At 35.7% G+C, this 19,336-nt stretch overlaps 1 protein-coding gene across 2 annotated transcripts in view; it reads right to left on the reverse strand.

Annotated features, from left to right (window-relative positions):
- FOLH1 (folate hydrolase 1) overlaps positions 1 to 19,336 on the reverse strand; it is a 56,386-nt gene that overhangs the window by 27,861 nt on the left and 9,189 nt on the right. Inside the window, exons 4-7 of one of the 2 annotated variants that reach the window (XM_077763041.1) lie at positions 13,435 to 13,536; positions 6,901 to 7,026; positions 5,925 to 6,111; positions 3,557 to 3,650 (exon numbers count right to left, since the gene is read on the reverse strand). In XM_077763041.1, the coding sequence (XP_077619167.1) occupies positions 3,557 to 3,650; positions 5,925 to 6,111; positions 6,901 to 7,026; positions 13,435 to 13,536 (509 nt within the window). Of the gene's footprint in view, positions 1 to 3,548; positions 3,651 to 5,924; positions 6,112 to 6,900; positions 7,027 to 13,434; positions 13,537 to 19,336 lie in introns of those variants that run through there. The other variant, XM_077763040.1, reaches the window with a different exon arrangement.

Below are 19,336 nucleotides of genomic sequence, written 5' to 3' on the forward strand. Positions count from 1 at the left end.
AAGATAGCTTCATTTAGCTTATGGGATCATGAACTACGTTTTAGAGGTTTTACTTATCTGAATTTTAACTGATGAGTGAAGATATATGTATGGGAAGATGACATGGGGAGCATTCTAGGTTCTAAGTATGACATAAAGAGGTACAGATGCAAAAAAGTATAGAGCAAGTGTAATGCGCAGTGATTGTCTGGCTGGGCTATAAGATGATCAGGGGACCATGACAGAAGCTTGAAAAGAAGTAAGACTTTGCTTCTGGAAAGATGGAGAGGTACTTTACTCTTCCAGTTAAGTACAGCTAAATTCTCTAGATCATAAGTGTACAGAACAGAAACATTAGGCTCTCAAAGGCTACGTTGGGACTTCAGGGTATGAGAAAAAACCAAATGGTGAGTTCCTCAGTTTCTTTTTTGGCTTATCTATCCCAGACTTGGAGCTGAAGAAGTTGGCAAGCCAGAAATGTCATGTGGCATATCTGGAACATGCTATCTGACAACAGCTGAAAACGTGTTCTTCTCAAGCACATATGGAACATTTTTTTCACAATATATTAGGCAATAAAATCAGTTTAAATGAATTTAAAAGACTGAAGTCATGCAACCCTTTTATTAATTATAGAATCTGTTTATTAGTCCAAGCACAATGGAAAGAATTTAACAATCAATAAAAGATGGGAATTTGGGAAATAGGCAAATATATGGAAATCAAAGAACTGACTCCTAAATAACCAATGGGTAAAAGAAAAAATTCCAAGAATATTTAGGAAATACTTAGTGATGAATAAAAACACAGACACGACATACCCAAACCTATGGAATGCAGCTAAAGCAGTGCTTGGAGGAAAAGTACAGCTGGAAACATCTACATTTAAAAGGGAGAAAGACATAAATCAATAAACTAGTCTTCCACCTTAAGAAAATGGACACTGGAAAGCAACTAAACTCAGATCAAGCATAAGAAAGGAAACAATAAAGACTGTAACAAAAATAATTAAGTAGATAAAAGAGAAAAACAATAGAGAAAATCCATGACACCAAAAGTTGATTCTTATGAAAGATCAATGAAATTGACAAATAATAGCATGCTAGATGCTATTGTTATTATTATTGTCATTATTATTGCTGGTGCTGCTATCATAATCCTGGTAATTACTCAGGGAGGCAAATGAAAAGCATGTAATCACTTTCCCTTCAATAGAGATGTAAAGAAGAATAGAAAAAACTATACACGTTCCTTTTCCCTCCTACCCAAGTAAATGTGGTTTTGCTTTACTATAACTCACATCAGCCTTTTCTTTTTTTTAAGTAGGCTTCACACCCAGCATGGAGCCCAACACAGGGCTTGAACTCATGACTGTGAAATCAAGGCTTGAGCTGCGACCAAAAGTCAGACACTTAAGTGACTGAGCCACCAAGGCACTTCACATCTCATCAACTTTTCATTGAAATTCTCAGCATTCTTGGGCCATTTTATGATTTTATGTCTCTTCCCGTCTTCACACACATTTGTTAAGAAACTTTCATTTTATGATGTTGCCAGTTCTTTTCTAATTAATACATATTGCTAAACGGGTAACCATTTGTGGGCATCTGAGAATTGACTATCAGGGATAACTAGCATACTCCTAAGTGTGCAGCAGGAGTACATTTTCATAGTGAAATTCATAAACAAACAATACGTTCTTTGAAAAAAAATTATGACTAAATGGCAATCATATAGAATGTTTCATATATCTTAGAAAGTATGAAAGATGAAATAGGAGCTGTCTTATTGCTTTTAATAGATAAAGATCATCTCCTACTTCTAAGTAGATTGTGTTTCCTAAGTTCTTTTAAATTATGGTGTTTTTAGTGCAAAATTCACTTTTCCATAGAAATTATGTTATTAAATGGTGATTGTATTTACAAGATAGCTTAGAGAAGTGGACTTAAATACATTAGGGATAAACTGCTTTTGTGATTTTTTTCTGCTCAAGTAATTCTAATACACACTCAGGACCTAGCTGACGCTGACCTACTTACTTATTCAGAGCAGCCAAATGGTAAACTTGGTTACATACACTTCAAATCAATTCCATATGATCTTTCCTTCCATGCATTCTTTTTATAATTGCAAAGATAATACAGGTTCACTTTTTAAAAACTAACATAATTGAGATTATTCTGTCTTTACATATCTGCATATCTATATATAGCTATTTCCATAGATACCTAGATATATAGATAAATCTGCCATTTTCACTTAGTAGTATATATAGCATAAGCATGTTTCCATAACATTAAATATTCTTGTACAACCTATATTTTAATGGTTCTATGCATTATCATAGCCAGTGATGTATTTGACTACTTACCAATTATTAAAGATTAGTGTTACTGACATTTTTCCAATATTACATGTAATGTTACAATCACTTTCATCTTTTAAATATCACAAATATTTGACTTGATTTATAAACATGTTTAGACAAATGCATTATCCATTGTGCCCTCAAAAGTTGTGTCTGGATCCTGAATCATAACCCATGTTGTAAAAGCTAAGAGCCTTTAAATAAAAGAGACAAGGGTGCTGTTTCTTAATCTGCCCTTAAATGGGACAGATCCTTCCATTTCTCTGAAAATTAACCTCCTCAACTGTAAAAAAGGAGGGCATTCTATTAGGTCATAAAAAGTTTTCTTATAGAGACTAGAATAAAATGATTAAGAATGCTTAAAACTCAATTAAGAAAAGGTACTAACTGGCCAGATGCTTCTCTAACAATTCTACTTTCAGAGAAGTCATGCCCTCTCCCTCCTGAAGGATGATGGACAAGGGACATGCAGATGGGAGACAGCAGGGCAGAAAAGGGGAGAGGGTTCCAATGTCAGGAAAGTAGAGAGGGAAGAGGAATAGAGATAAAAATAACAAGGAATCGCTCTCCCAGTGTGTTATTCCAAGTTATCCAAGTACTAGACAATATGGAAGGTTAGATGAGTAAGAGATTTACTAGGGGAAAAGGCTGTGAGAGAAATAGGAAGGGCGTGAGGGAAGGCTGAAAAAGCCAGTAGACTGCAATGCAGGTCTCATATGAGGTAAAGGAGAAAAGGAAGGAAGTAAAGGGTCATGGGTGGCATTGTCTAGTTGGGCGAGCCTGTCATAGAATCCTGAGCCGAAGTCTCCCATGAGAAGAGTCTTGTGCCTCCCAGTAATGGGCCTGTTTTAGTGTCCCTGCTGCAACTAGTCACTGACTGGGAGCACCAGGAGGAAGCATGGCCTTGACACCAACTGGGTTATGGATTTCAAAGCACAGTCGCTAAGGCCATTGATCAGTCATGCCCCCTGCAGCTGGAAACTGAAAGTCATTCTCATGACTGTCACACATCAGATACCACTATATAAATTCCAGAAAATAACCACTATTCTTTAAAATAGTGGTAGAATTGTAGGTTCCACCATCTAAGAGAATTTCAGTATTTCTGAATAGTGGAGAAATACTCAGATGTTAATATTGCCCATAGTCGAAGACTGCCCATAAAGAGAATTATCCAAAGAGCCATCTGCTCGTTTCTTACACACTTACTCCAGGAACTTCTGTGCATCATAGTATCCAACTGGATGAACAGGAATACTTGGAAGACCAACAGCTTCTGTGATTCTACGTCTATAAGCGTATTCTGAAAAAAGTTGGACATGCTTTAGTACAAATTCAGTCCCTTTCAAAAGTTTTTCTGTAAATCCCATTAAACACATTTTTTTAATTGCATCTACTAGAACTGTTAGAATAAAAAGATAATTTCAAGTGTTAGCGGGTATGTGGAGTAACTTAAGCTCTCATACATTCCGTGCAAGCATGTAAAATCATAATCACTTTGGATCACTCTTTGGAAAAGTAAGGTTAAACAGAATTGTGCACTATGACACAGCAATTACTTCTAGGTACTTACCCAAGAAGGAGGAAAATATATCTCCACAAAAAAGACCTGCACAAAATTGTTCACAGTAGCTGAATTTGGGCAGTTAAACACAGGACACAGTGCAGATGTCTGTCAACAGCAGCTTGAATAAACAATCAGTAGCCCAGTCATACAATAGAATTCCACTCAGCAATTAAAAAACCAAACTACTATGACACACAATAACATGGCGAGATCTCAAATCATTATACTGAATAAAAACAGCAAGCTATAAAAAAAATACTCACTGAGTCCTTGTATATGAAGTTCAAAACCAAGCTGTTTTGGTTGACCAGAAAGGAGTACAAGAGAACTTTCTGGAGTCATGAAAATGTCCTATATCTTATTTTGAGTGACATAGATATATGCAGTTTAAAATTTTCATTGAACTCCAGTCTTACGATCTGTGTATTTTATCACATATAAGCTCTACTTCAAAATAAAAACATTCTGTCATTTCTTCAGATTAAAAAATAGGCGTTATTTTTCCAGTTTTTTCTCCAAATTTTTAAATTATCTAACAAGAACTGTAGGTGATTGCAAAAGCATATTCATTTTATGAGTAAAATGACATAATGATACGTTATATGGGATTTATTTAAAAATTTTCAAAGTAACAATTAAAAAGGCAAGATAAAGTGATGAAATGAGACTGACAAAATGTTCATAATTATCTGTTTGTGTATTTTAGAACTATTCCAGAATAAAAAGTAAAACTAAAAGGGAAAGAAGAAAAAGAATAGGGCACAAAAGTAAATTCAATAAATACAAGACCCATAGGGAAATACTATCATTTAAATTTGAGGATAATCAACAGAAATATTCCAGGTAAGTTCATTTTATGTTCATCATATTAGCTTTGTAAAACAGAAATTAAGAGAAGCTGCATTTTTTTAAACTTGGGAATAAAAAGCAGAAGTAAGTGAAGTTCAGGTATATTTATGTGATTTTATTATAGGATAACATTTATTGCTTAAGAAAATCTATGACATTGTACTACATTCCAAGAAGATTCATAAAGCCTAAATACACAAGCTTTAAAGCTTACAATTTGAGAGAAAAACCAGATGAAGAATAAATATGAAAATGACACATATACTTTGGTGACCTATTTTATACAAGTTATACACCTTAGCTGGTTTTAAATCACACAAACAAAATGATCACAGAGTTTTGTAAATGTCATCAAATAGCTGAGTACATTCAAAATGAACTGGCTCCCTTTGGTAAGGATTTACAGTCTTAAAGGGAGGAAGTAGATCCCAACCCCTCAGTAGTGCTGCAGTGGTTACTTTTCTCTTCTGTCAAGTACTGGCAATAGTACTCGGAAGCTTCTAGGGTTATGGATATGTGTAAGAGCTGTCATTCAGGAAACACTTGCAGAAAGTGACCACTATCGTGTTTACAGAACAAAGATGCAACAACCATTTTCTGGACTCTGTATTTTAAATATGCATTTTGGGGATTTGTAAAACTTCTTGTCTGCTATCCCTTATCCACAATTAGGAAATCCAAAAACTGTAAAAACCATAAATTTGGAAGGAATTTATGTGGCATCAAAACCTGATCTGATGCAAACTCATTTGACATCCAACTCTAATTTGAGAGGACATGTGGCTATTTATTTAATTTTTATCATTTATTATTTACTTCTGCTGAGGATGAGTATCCATATATTTTGCTGCAAAAGTTATTTATATGTCTGCTCTCTGGATTCCATCCCAGCCTCCTGGGTGTTATGCAATAAATGCATCATATTACTTTACTTCTAAATATCAGAAAATGTCTGATTTCCAAAACCCATCTGGCCCAAGGGTTCTAAATAAGAAGACATCAGGGACCTAAGGCAATAATTTTCAGAGCCTGAAACTCTTTAACTTAATTCTTCGATGCACAGAGAATTTGAAAAAGACATACTTTGTCTGGAAATCCTTTCATAAAATCACTTAAGCATGTTTTTAAGTTTCCTATGATGATTAAGGCCTTATCACTCACCATTTGCTGGGTAGCCAGGTGTGAGAGGGTCCCCTACACCATTAAGATTTAAGATATTTCCACGCTGGACACCGCCACCAGGTAGATTCCAACCATCTGGATAGGACTTCACCCCAGGAGCAAAGTAATCAGCAGGATCTGAGTACAGAATGACTCCTTTGGCCCCTGCCAGCTGGGCATTTTTAACCTGGAAAAGCACAATGTCTTTCTTGTTTCAGGCTGGTTGTTCCAAAATTGATAATTTCAGCTTTTTTGAAATTACATTTAAACTTTATTTTCAACCTTTTATCATGAGACGTACAACAAAGGACATCTCACAGAGAACTGGCTTTTGCTTTTTCCTACTTCAAGTTCTAAAAATGAGTTTCTAAGGCTAGATCAGCCCCCACAGCAACAGATTTGGAAAATGCCTGTAATACTGGTAGTGAGTACTTGCTGTTTTCTTGCACTAGTTTAGAAGCACAGGAAGCAAGTGGACCCCACAAGCCAGATTTCTCTATCTTTTAATCTGTAAGGGGATATTTTTGAAATTTAATTTCTCACAAAAGAGGAAAAAAATTTGCAGATCAAAGCGACAGTAATTCTTAAAAATTGCTATGGATAATAAGTTGGTTTCTCTGATTCCCTATAATAACAATTTCTATTAAAATTTAATTTGGTAAATATTTTCAAAGAATATTTAAAACAAAGATATGATGGTAATAAAATATCCCATGCATGCTTCTTTGTCGACCACAAGCATGATTTGTAAATATGGAAGAGTCTGCTCTGTTTTCTCTGAACTTCATCACTGGCCCAAACTCCAATGACCCAAAGTAAAACCCCTATCTATAAGTTGGTACCTGTGTCTTCTATTCATGTTATAGAATATGAGAGGATCATGGTCCTCAGATAGTTTTAATGATACATTTCTACACATGTAAGATATGACATAATTTTTTATATTTGGAGACAAGGAAAAAGAAATGACATTTACCTTATTTCCTCTGAAAATTTTCCCATATCTGGCAATCACAATCTTCCCAGAGCAATTGATTTTCATGTCCCTCTGTAGTTTAAAGAAGTCTTCAATCCGGGCATAATTAACATACACTAGATCACCCTGTTGAGATCAGGAATGATTTAGAACAAGAAAGGTTTAATGCAAGGAGGTTTCCCTGCATGACTACGGCTTCGCATCTTTGAATGAAGGAAGATGCATGAGCGTGCAATGGGGTCAGAAAAGCATGAGTCTCGCATAAGAGATTCATAGAAGAACTTGAATTATGGCAATTGGCTGGGTTAGAGACGTATGAACTTAACAGTAAGGTTTGTTTATATATCTCCTCTATAGTGACTCTAACAGTATAGAAGTGTTCCCCCCCAAATGTATACGAATATACATATTGCCACATACAATTTGAAGGGGCTAGGCTCCCTAGGTTAAGAAACTCAATGAGAGCTTTATTCTTTTAGAAGTACATTCACAAATAGTAGCTTAATGACTCTCTACAACTACCAGGTAAGGAAGAGAGGTCAGGTAATTTTTAATGGCTTTGTGGGTCTGGATTCATATTATTAGCATGACGGTGTGCAAGTCTTATAACATCTCTGTGTCTCGATATTCTCATTTGCAAAATGACCTGTTAGATTAGATCAGTGTTCTTCATCTTTTTCCTCACCTAGTCCCTAAATTAATTTTGAAAAGCAATGTACTCTCTCATACATTTACTTGACATCTAAAATTGCTTATCAATTTTAAGTTGATGTATAACAAATGCAATTTCCAGCATATTATAAGTATTAACATTTTTAGAAGCAATTTTACATCAATTTTTGTATGTATCCAAAGGAATACACACACTACACTGATTTATTATTCAATGTCAACCATTTGAAAAATATAGGAATGCATTCTTCAGTCAGAGTTTTATTATCATGCCTTTTCTCCTTAAACTTCAGTTTTGTCCTCCTTTCCCCAAAGAATTTTACTCTAAAGTAAAATGTATTTGTTCTGGACCCTGGGATGCGCTGCCCAGATTCCCCTTCAGTGAAGACAGTCTTGTTCCGGCTGCAATGAAGGCTCTTGGCAGACAAACTTCAGTTCTCAAGCCTCTTCAGGGATTGCCTCAGGTACAGTCAGGCGCCCTCCTCAAGGCCATGCCCTTTCTTAGGATGTCACACATTCAGTGACTGATCAGTGTGGGAGTATAAAGACTAGAACATCCTAGTCCAATCCAGGACTAGGGGAAGAGGTAGGGGAGGAGGGGAAAAGGAGAGAGGGAAATAAACCACAAGAAACTCTTAACCATAGAGAACAAACTGAGGGTTGATGGAGAGAGATCGGTGTAAGATGGGCTACAAGAGGGATGAGTATTAAGAAGGTCATTTGTTGGGGCACCTGGGTGGCTCAGTCGGTTAAGCAACTGACACTTGATTTTGGCTCAGGTCATGGTCTCATGGTTCCTGTGTTTGAGCCAGGGTTTGGGCCCTTCACTTAGCAATACTAGTGGTTTGGGGCCTGCTTGGGATTCTCTTTCTCCCTTTCTCTCTTTATCTCCCCTACTCTCTATCTTTCTCGAAAATAAGTAGATTAATTTAAAAAGTTAAAAAGAGGGGTGCCTGGTTTGGCTCAGTTGGTTAAGTGCCTGACTTTGGCTCAGGTCATGATCCCACAGTTCGTGGGTTTGAGCCTTGCTTTGGGCTCTATGCTGAAAGCTCAGCCCCGAAGCCTGCTTCAGATTCTGTGACTCCCTCTCTCTCTGTTCCTCCCCCATTCACACTCTGTCTCTCTCAAAAAAAAAAAACATTAAAAAAATTAGGGATATAGTAAATCCCTGCCCTTGGAGGAACTTACATTTATGTGAAAAGCAGAAAGATAATAATAAATTGAAAAGTAAGTAAATTATATAGTATATTAAAAAGTGATAAGCGTTGTCAAAAAAGTTTTCAAAGTTTAAACAGAATAGACAAATAGTAACTAGTACTTGGGTGGGTGCAATTTTAAATAAAAATAGGAAAGTCTACTCAGAAGGTGACATTTGAATCTTTGCTCCAGTGAAGGGATTACTTTTAGCTCTTATATTTCTTCTTCAGACAATGCAATATTAATGCACCAGTAATGACAGCACCATATGTCTCATTTATAATTGTTAGCCTTCTCTGGAGCTAGCTTTCATTCTGTGAATATAGAGACATTAACCAATTTGATTTCAGTGAATTTTGTTTTAGTGTCAGTGTCCTACTTAAAATGTATCTCTATTTAATATCACTAACTTTGGGAAGACTACTTCCCTAAATGCCTATAAATTGTGGCTATCTTTTGATAAATCTGTAATCCTCACAAAACAAATTATGATGAAGGATGGATTGGAGAAGATATTAGTTTAAAAATGACTGGACATTTTGAAAACAAACACAAGGGTGATAGATATGTACTCCAGGCACTTCACAAATGCAAGTTGTCACTGTTAGAAAAAAGCTTTGTTTTCAGACAATGACCTTCTTGTAAAGTTTACACTGTACCATTGTTCTATGACTGGGAATAAATACAATCTTGCATTGTCAGCCTAGAATTTTCTGTCTCCTTCAAGCTTCCACCTTCCTGTTCTTGTTAGTTGAAACAGAACTGGGAGGAAAGACCAGTGGCTCCCAAAGCGTGGTTCTTAAACCTACAGAATCAAGACTTAGGGTCTTACTGGAAACAAGCTAGGAAGACCTACAAAACTCAGGGGGGTGGGAACTAGAACCTGTGTTTTACAAGCCTTCTAGATTATCGTGATACATGTTGAAGTTTGAAAACCAAAAATTAGATTACATATTTTTTTAAAGTTTATTTTGAGAGAGACAGGGACAGTGGGAGTGAGAGAAGGGCAGAGAGAGAGAATCTCCAGCAGGTTCTGCGCGTCCAGCAGAGAGCCTGATAAGGAGCGTGAACCCAGAAAGGCCAGAGATCATGAGCTGAGCTGAAACCAAGAGTTGGATGCTTAACTGACTGAGCCACCCAGACACTTCTAGATTATATTTTTATTTGACCTGTCAAATTCCTCATTTTGAATAGCCTAAAGCAGAGCCCAGTACTTCACACCCCAGAGAATTGAGATGTAGATCCGAAGATAACTTATAGTTAAATAGTTTAAGTACATGTACAAACATATATAATTTTAAAAAGAACTAACATTGGACTGGTTGAGTTACAGATGACCCAGTGAAGTACACCAGCCAGCAAACTCATCTAATATTTGAACACAAACATGAATCTCATATGGAATCAGGAGCTGCTTCTAGCTTTCCATTAATCTAGAAGCGTTTAAGTCTACTTGAAAGAAATGGGTTAATAATCTATATGACTCTTATGAGTAGAATAATTCTGTCAAAGTCCAAAAAGTATTTGGGGATTTTAACTGATTATACAGCAAGCCCACAAAGTAATATGGGTATAATTTTCTCCTTATGACACTCTTTTTATCTAGAAACATAATCTGTTTCTTTTTTTTAAGTTTATCTATTTTTTAGAGAGAGAGAGGGAGAGAGAGTATGAATGAGGGAGGGGCAAAGGAAGACACAGAATCTGAAGCAGGCTCCAGGCTCTGAGCTGACAGCACAGAGCCCACCGTGGGGCTCGAACTGACGAATTGTGAGACCATGACCTGAGCAAAAGTCAAATGTTTAACCAACTGAGCCACCCAGGTGCTCCCATAATCTGTTTCTTTATACATAGTATTTTCATTGTTCAATAAATTTCAGTGTTCTTAAACTATTTCAAACTCATTGAAGACTTTTAAAGTGTATTTTATATTTTATGGCTATTTTAAATTAAAATTTTTTGCTTACTTCCTGTTATTATGTAATATTTGTCCATATTTTTAAATAATGATGTGTTAGTATTTTCTGTATATTCTGGTTATACAGATACATCACTGTAAATATTGAGGAGAATTAGTAAAGAAAACCCAAAGTGTAAAAACATAAGGAGAGCAATTGGGCAATATCAAAACTAAAGGTATCTTTTCCATAAAGAGCAGCTTAGATAGCATGAAGAAATAGGTGAAAAATTAGAAGATACTTATAATATTTAAACCAATATGGAATAAATAATTAAAAAATTTAAGAAACACTTAAATTCAATAAGAAAAAGGCTGGAAATTCAACAGAAAATGGAGAGAGCTATACTTAGTCTATATTTAGTCACTGCACAGAATAAAAACCAGAATAGCTAATAAATATGTATAGAGATGAGCAACCTCATTGGTAATCAGAGAAATATGAATTAAAATAAAATACTTAGATAGGCAAAAATTATAAAGTTATATAATTTCAAGTGTTGATGAAAATATTAAAAAAAAAAAGGATGTCAGTGCAGGCAATAAACTCCTATATTCTGGACATTGGGAAATTAAATACTCCTATAAAACAGCAATCCCATACCTGCTGTACCATAAAGAGAGAAACCCTGGCAAGCCCAGACAGGGGCACATATGAGGTTACTTGCTGCAACACTATCATCACGAGGACTTAGGAGGAAAGCAGTGTTGGCTACTAAGAGAATGGATAAGTTACACATGGTGTGCACATATCAAGGAATGACAGGCAACAGTAACAATAATGAGCTACCCTGACATAAAGCAACAGGATAGATTTTTTAAAGGACATTGACTAGAAATAGTAAGAGATGAAGTTAAGACCTAAAGTATAATGCTACCTATGGAAATTTAAAATACATCAAACACAAAATAAAGCCATGTGTTTTTAAGAATGCTATGTACATTGCCAAGGACACAAATACACTGGGGGGAGGGGGAAGGAATAAGATTGAGAATAGGGAAGATGAAAGGAAAAGAAAATACATTAAATTAGGGATCATGCATGGGCCCATGATGGTAAGGCACCTTAACCTAAGAAACAAGTCTAAGTGACTTCAGGGCACCTGAGATCTAAAATATACTATCTTAGGGCACCTAGATGGCTCAGTTGGTTAAGTGTCTGACTTCAATTCAGGTCATGGTCTCACAGTTTGCGGGTTCAAGCCCCACATTGGGCTCTGTGCTGACAGCTAGCTCAGAGCCTGGAACCTGCTTTAGATTCTGTGTCTCCCTCTCTCTCCCTACTCCTCCCCACCTCACACTCTGTTTCTCTCAAAGACAAATAAACAATAAAAAAATTAATAATAAAATAAAATACACTATCTCTTCGTTTCCAACTGTTGAATGCCTCATTTCTATCTCAGGTCAACTATAAAATGATTGTGTGCATTCTATTTATGTGCCAAATTTTAGAAAGAATTTTTCTAATATTATGCCATTAAGTAAGATGTAAACTATTCATTTGAACAGTTTTTTATTCAAAGAATAGAAAATATTCTTTGATTCAAAGTTTGTATAAGTTTTTAAGTTATAAGTAAGCCAGTGAAGCCAATACATTTGAAAATAAAACAGTATTTTTCTCTCTTATTAAAAAATATGGCACTGTTGCCTGATATTAAAATCATCCTTATGTTCTTGCAACAAATCCTCATTGATTGGTGAAGACAGATTTTTAAATATCCAATTCTAAATGCAAATTTTTTACTTAGGATGTTTCCAATAATAGCCAATGCTTATCCTTCTATTGAGTGATATTTCAATATACCCAACTGTCAATTAGCAACTTCTTGTAAACATATCATATATCCTAGGCATCTCAACCCAATACAACCAAAATTGAATCTACTTCCTGTCAAATATTATAATAGGAAAAAGAATTTTTAAAAAGATATTAATAAATTATAGTCAACTCTTTCAAATTTACCTTTCTTAGCTTCCTTCTAAAGAACAAAGGACCACACAAGAATTGGGATTGACTGCAGAATTCAGATGATATTTAGGCACATCGCTTTATTGGGTAGACCACACAAAATTTTCTAAATTTCAGGCTCCTTATTTCAAAATGCCATCAATACTCTTATTCAAATTCTTTGAAAACTAATCACTGCCATGCAGCAGTAGTAATTAATGTAGTATTTTCATACAATGGAAATTACTTGGCAATAAAAAAGAATGAGTTAAATGCTAAAACACAGGAATCTCATAGCCTTTATGCTTAGTGAAAGAAATTGGGCACAAATGATTATATGCTGTGCAATTCTATTTAGGTGAATATTTAGAATAGGCAAAACTAAGCAGTGGTGGCAAAAACTTGAGCGATTGACTGGGAGTGTGTGTAATAACGATTGAGAAAGGGCATAAAGGTACTTTCTGAAGCGACTGTAATATTCTGTGTGCTAAGGGGCTTGGATTACATAGGTATATACCTTCGTCAAAAAACAATAATGTACATTTTGGGTTTCTGTATCTCATTGTAGTACATTTTATCTTTAAAAGTTGTCAACAAACTAATAAATAGTCCTCTTTCTTATAAAGAAATTCTAGTTTCTTAACTGTAAAAGGGGTAAATTTGGATTATATGAAAAATCTCCTTATAACTGTTTAATTATTGCCTGCATATATGAGGGGGCTCTGTTTGTTATTTTTATTTCATTGTATTGCATCTTTACCTCTGGCATTCCCTGCGGAGAGAAGGCATTAAAAGGTGGCACAATGTTTGAAACATTTTCATATCCTGGAGGAGGTGGTTCAAATAACGACGTGTTAAAAATCTAGAAAAACAAAATACAGTGATTAAAAGTAAATCAGGTAAAGTTTGATTACTACAAGTCAAACACAAGAAAAAAATGCATGTATTCTTCTTTTTCAGTACAGGGTTAATCAATCCTTCAGTATTATGCAAATACATATCAAACATCCAGCACTGTGCTAGAAGCTTTGAGAATCTCATGAGAAGAATAACCCAGAGAGGACCTATAACGTGCCAGGTTTTGACTTAGGAGGAAAATGTTACCACCCAAATAAAAAGCAACATGTATTATAAATTTAGTCCCTTATAACAATGTTAAGATAATTATTGAGCAACAAATTAAATACTAAATTCATCTCAATACAAAAAACACATTTTGAAAAGATCCATATCTAATAGTATCTAGACACACTGAACAACATTCACACTTGAAAAGAACTAAAAGCACTGAACTAAATACAAATTATTATATTTTAAGTGTATCATTGAATTGGGCGTAAAAAAGGTTAGGAATACTCAGAAGCCAAAAAAGTGGCATGAAAGCAGGAATCCTGAGAGGTTACACTAAGGTTGGATCTAATGGAGGCTGGGACCCCAAAAGAGGGGCACAGGATGTTTACAGAAAGTCTCGAGATGGTCCAAATAATGAAGTCTTACAAGAGACCCCTGCATAAAGCTGAGTCTCCAAAATACAGTATCCTTCAGGATTAAGGTTACCCTAGAGATAAACCTGTTGGATGTATATATGAGGGCTTGTAAAAGAAGAGAATAGAAAGAATGTGAAGAAGCTAAATTTGACTGTATAATGACTAAGAATTTTCCAAGCTGATAAGAATTATGAACTCTAGGATTCACGCTGTCCAATGAATCCTGACCAACCTAATTAAAAAATAATCTACATCCAGACCCATCATAGGTAAATTGTAATATTTGATATAGTGCTTGATGTTAAAAGTTGCAGAAGAGAGATTACACAAGATACCCAAACTGAATAAAAATTAGATTGGCAGCTGATATCTCAATAATGTAATGGATAATGCTTGAAACATCCTTCCTGATGAAATGAAATGAAAGACATGTTTTCTACCAAAAATTAACAGTTTGGAGCCAACAGATGCTGAAAACAAAGAAAACTTCCAAAGGATATTCATTCAACAAAACAAAGCCTCTAAAAGAAACTCTTATGCGCGCCTGGGTGGCTCAGTCCATTAAGTATCTGACCTGAGCTCAGGTCATGGTCTGAGTTTGTGAGTTAGAGCCCCATGTCATCGTGTTCTGTGCTGACAGCTCAGAGCCTGGGGCCTGCTTCAGATTGTCTTCCTTTCTCTGACTCTCGCCCACTTGCACTCCGTGTCTCTCTCTCAAAAATAAATAAACATTAAAAAATTTAAAAGAAGCTCTTAGATGATTCAAGGATTGGTAAGCAAGGTATCGCAAATATATGGGAAAAAAATGAATAAATATGGACTGTATGTAATAATAAAAGCAAGAACTGTTCAAGTTGGGGGCACCTGGTTGGCTTAGTTGGTTAAGCGTCCGACTTCGGCTCAGGTCATGATCTCACAGTTCGTGGGTTCGAGCCCTACGTCAGGCTCTGTGCTGACAGCTAGCTCAGAGTCTGGAGCCTGTTTCGGATTTGTATCTCCCTCTCTCTCTGACCCTCCCCCGCTCACGCTGTTTGTCTGTCTCAGAAATAAATAAAACATAAAAAAAAAAAGAACTGTTCAAGTTGACAAGAACAAGATTGAATTAGAATTATGAGTGTAAATTGATAGTGTATGACCAAAGTGAAAGTATTCTAAGATGTTTGTATTGTAGAAATATTGATTGAATTACATTGTTAAGTAGGGATCAGATGTTTTAGTTTCCAAACTACTAAAATATAAAACTAATAAGANGTTACAGATTTTATCTGATGTTTTTAGTACGTGCAAGTCTGTATAGTTTTAATCTTGTGGGAACCAAGGAGGTTTCTTTCTTTTTCTTATCCTTATGTTTGGAATGCTTCTCTTTGGTTATTTATTTGCTTGTTTGTTTTTTTTATCGAAGTAGATATATGGTATGTGGTTGGGGCAGAAATAAAGCCCATACTTTAAGGTTTTGCCAAGTCATTTTGATCTTCATAAATATTGAAGTATAGCTTCCCTAGGAGCCGAGGGGCAGGGCCTACAAACATGAAGGGCTGAAAATTCCCTTTATCACCACCAGGAGTTGATTTTTTTTAAATATTTACCTGTATTTCTTTAAATCACATGCTTATAGTGCCTGTGTTTCAGATTGAGGTATTCTCTATTGACATTGGGCAGCTCAGCTCTGTTTTCATCATTCTGTCCCACCTGCAAATGGTTTTGAATTATCACCATCTCCCAGTGTAGCTTAATTATTGTCACTATTCAGAGCAGAGCTCTGTGGTAAACTGTCAACTTTTGTTCTCCCGCACAACACACACAAGTTCCTCCTTCCACAGGCAACATAGAAGACTAGTGTTCTATGGATTCTACCAGAAATGTTTTAAATATAGACACATTATTTTATCTTTGTTTATGTAGAGATAACATATGATATAGATTGAACTATATACTGCCTTAAAAAATTTTTTTACATTTATTTATTATTGAGGGATAGAGAGAGACAGAGTGTGATCAGGGGAGGGTCAGAGAGAGGAGACACAGAATCTGAAGCAGGCTCCAGGCTCTGAGCAAGTTGTCTGCACAGAGCCCAATGCTGGGCTCAAACTCACAAACTATAAGATCATGACCTGAGCTGAAGTCAGAAACTCAACTGACTAAACCACCCAGGCATCCCAATATACTGCCTTTTTTATGTCACAGAAGGTAAATAAAGGTTTGTGTACCAAAATTATTTTGGTTATATTCATAATACATAATTTGAAGCTATATTAGTGTATTTTGGAAGGAGAGCAATGCTCTCTGGTATATAGTCTACTTTGATAGTCACCCAAAAAAGTTACTCCCTTGCCCTTAAAAAAATGTCTCCTCTTGTTAGAATAACTCATAAACATGCTCTAAAATCCACTTGTTCAGTGTGCTGTAAAACTGAAGATTCATAAAGGCAAATTGAGTGAGAATAACTTGAACACTCTGTTGGCTGAAAGACTTGCTGATGTAATTAATGACTGTTTCAAGATGGATTTGTACCTGTACTGCATACTAAAGTTTCTTTTCTGAGCTTGCCCAATGATTCAGAAGAGTTTGTATCCTATGTGGATCACAGAAAAATTATGGGCTGTTTTGAGATGTGGGGATTTCTGGAGGGTAGTGGTTGATTTGGCTTCACTTTAGATTCTGCCTGCCTGAGGAGAGGCAGGTGTTTGGTGCTCTAGTTGGTATAAGGTACTATCAGCCCAGGTTCACGTCAGGTCTCCCATTCCCCTTTGTTCCACCGCACTAGCCAGGACCTTAAATACAATATTGAAAAGTGGTGACAGATAGGCTGAACTTGAAGAGAATGTTTTCAGTATCTCGCCATTAATTTTGATAGTTGCTCTAACCTTTATCAGGTAATGTCAACTAACTTCTTTTCCAAGTTTACTAAGAGTTTTTGTCATGAATGTCTTTCGAGATGAGTATGTAAGTTTTTCTTTTTCATAATGATAATTATATTATTCATATACATATTTATTACACATTTGGCCTGTATTTTTGCAATGTCCTTGTTGGGTTTTAATTTCTAGATTATACTTACCTTAAAAATGAGTTGAATTTTTAATATTTTCTGAAATAAGTTGTGTTATACCATATTTAAATGATCTTCACAAAAATGATCTTTTTCTTTAATCTTTCAAACTTAAAGGAATACCAGTTGGTCTTGATGCTTTTGAGTTGCAGAAATTTTTGAAGTACAGATTTAATTTCTTTAATGTTATAAAACTCTCTGGATTTTAAAAAGTACATTCTTATGTCAATTTTCATGTTTTTTCCCATTCCATCTCAGCTATGAATTACTGGCATGCTTTTTCCTAGTATTTTAAAAATATTTTGGATTCATGCTACATCTAGAGATAGGCCTCACTTTTTTACTCCTTATACTATTTACTTATACATTCCCTGTATTTTTCCTTATTGACCTTGTCCTTTGGGGAACAAAAGGGTTCAATCAGGTGGATTACCTCATTAGTGCTGACCAGGTATTTTCAAATTGACTAGTTAAAGGTTACATTCCTGAGAGCGGCTGAAACTGCATTAGGTTAGGTATTAAATCTTGGTTTGCTGAAGTGGGGCTTAGTACAATTAACTCCATTTTGGGCCTGTTGTATCTTTTTCCTTAACAGATAAAACCGAATTGAAACACTTACGTGTCTCTTAAAAAGGTTTTTGATTTTGCCCTAAAATTGACTATAAGACAATTTTTTAAAGTCAGTATTTGCTTCGTATTTCTTTTTCAGTTTTGTTACTTTCAAACTTGCTGTGATGTTACGTTCAAGTCACTCCTTATAAAATAGTACACAGCTGATTAGTGTACAATTAGTCTGACATACTATGTTTTTAACCAGTTTTTTCCTTTAAATGTTTTCTAATTACTGATCTACAGCATTAAGTCATTTCTACCTTCTTAGTATGTGATTTTTACTCTTCTTTTTTTCCCCTAATGCTCCATTAGCTTTTGGGAAGATTGTGTATCCTGTGCAGCAGTCTTTACTTGGGCTCACATAAAACGATATAAAGTTTTTAAAAGGTTTGTTTATTTTGTGTCAACAGTTGAATAGCGATTGCCTAAGGAAAGGGAGATAGGGAGGAAGCAAGGCACTCTGGAGAAGTATGTGACTCTTTGTTCAGGTATACTTTGGATGAAAATAAAAAGGAAAATGAATTAATGATGTAGTTTTTAAAAAATTAGGAAGCTCTAGGCAGTACGATATTGTGATTTACAATAAATACATATTTAATCTTCATTCCTTTTCTGGACTGAGCTCCTAAAACCTCCTAAAAGGAATTTCCTGAGGGCAACAAAAGTGTCTATTGTTATGTTAACGAAGTAACTTTTTTAAAAATAGTTTATTGTCAAGTTGGTTTCCATATAACGCCCAGTGCTTTTTGACCCCACCTAAGGATGAGGACTAATGGCCAGGAGAACCAACTTTGTGGTTAGAGTTGGAACTTTCAGTCCCACTGCCCACCTCCCACCAGGGAAGGGAGAGGACCTGGATTTTGAATCAACCACCAATAGCCAAGATTTAATCACTACACCTACGTAATGAAGCCCCCGTAAAAACTCAAAGGACAGGGTTCAGAGAACTTTTGGGCTGGTGAACACATGGGACTGTGGGGAGACTGGCACCCCTAGAAGCGGCAACAAAAGCTGTGTGCCTTTCCCACGTACTTTGCCCTAAGCATCTCTTCATCTGGCTATTGATTCGTATCAATAATCTAGAATGTAAAATGTTTTTTTATAAATGTTGATTCGCTCTAGCAAATTAATCAAACCTGAGGAGGGGATCATGGGAACCTTTGATTTCTGCCAATCTGTCAGAAGCACAGGTAACAACCTGCTTACAACTGGCATCCTGAGTTGGAGGGAGGCTTTGGAACTTCCCGTCTATAGCCGGTAGGTAGGTCAGAAACACAGGTAACAACCTGAGCTTGCAACTAGCATCCTGAATGAGTGGGGGAGGGGACATTTTTAGAAGACTGAATTCTTATCTATGGAATCTGACACTACTCCAGGTAAAGTGTCAGAATTGAGTTGAATTATAGAACAGCCAACTGGTGTCCGAGAATTGCTTATTGAATGCGTGGGGAAAATTTCCCAGTAGAAATTGCTCTAGGAACCCAAACGAGAGAGCAGACACCATTCAAGAAACT

The sequence above is a fragment of the Crocuta crocuta genome, unplaced genomic scaffold, assembly GCF_008692635.1.
Source record: "Crocuta crocuta isolate KB4526 unplaced genomic scaffold, BGI_CrCroc_1.0 scaffold614, whole genome shotgun sequence".
NCBI lineage: Eukaryota > Metazoa > Chordata > Mammalia > Carnivora > Hyaenidae > Crocuta > Crocuta crocuta.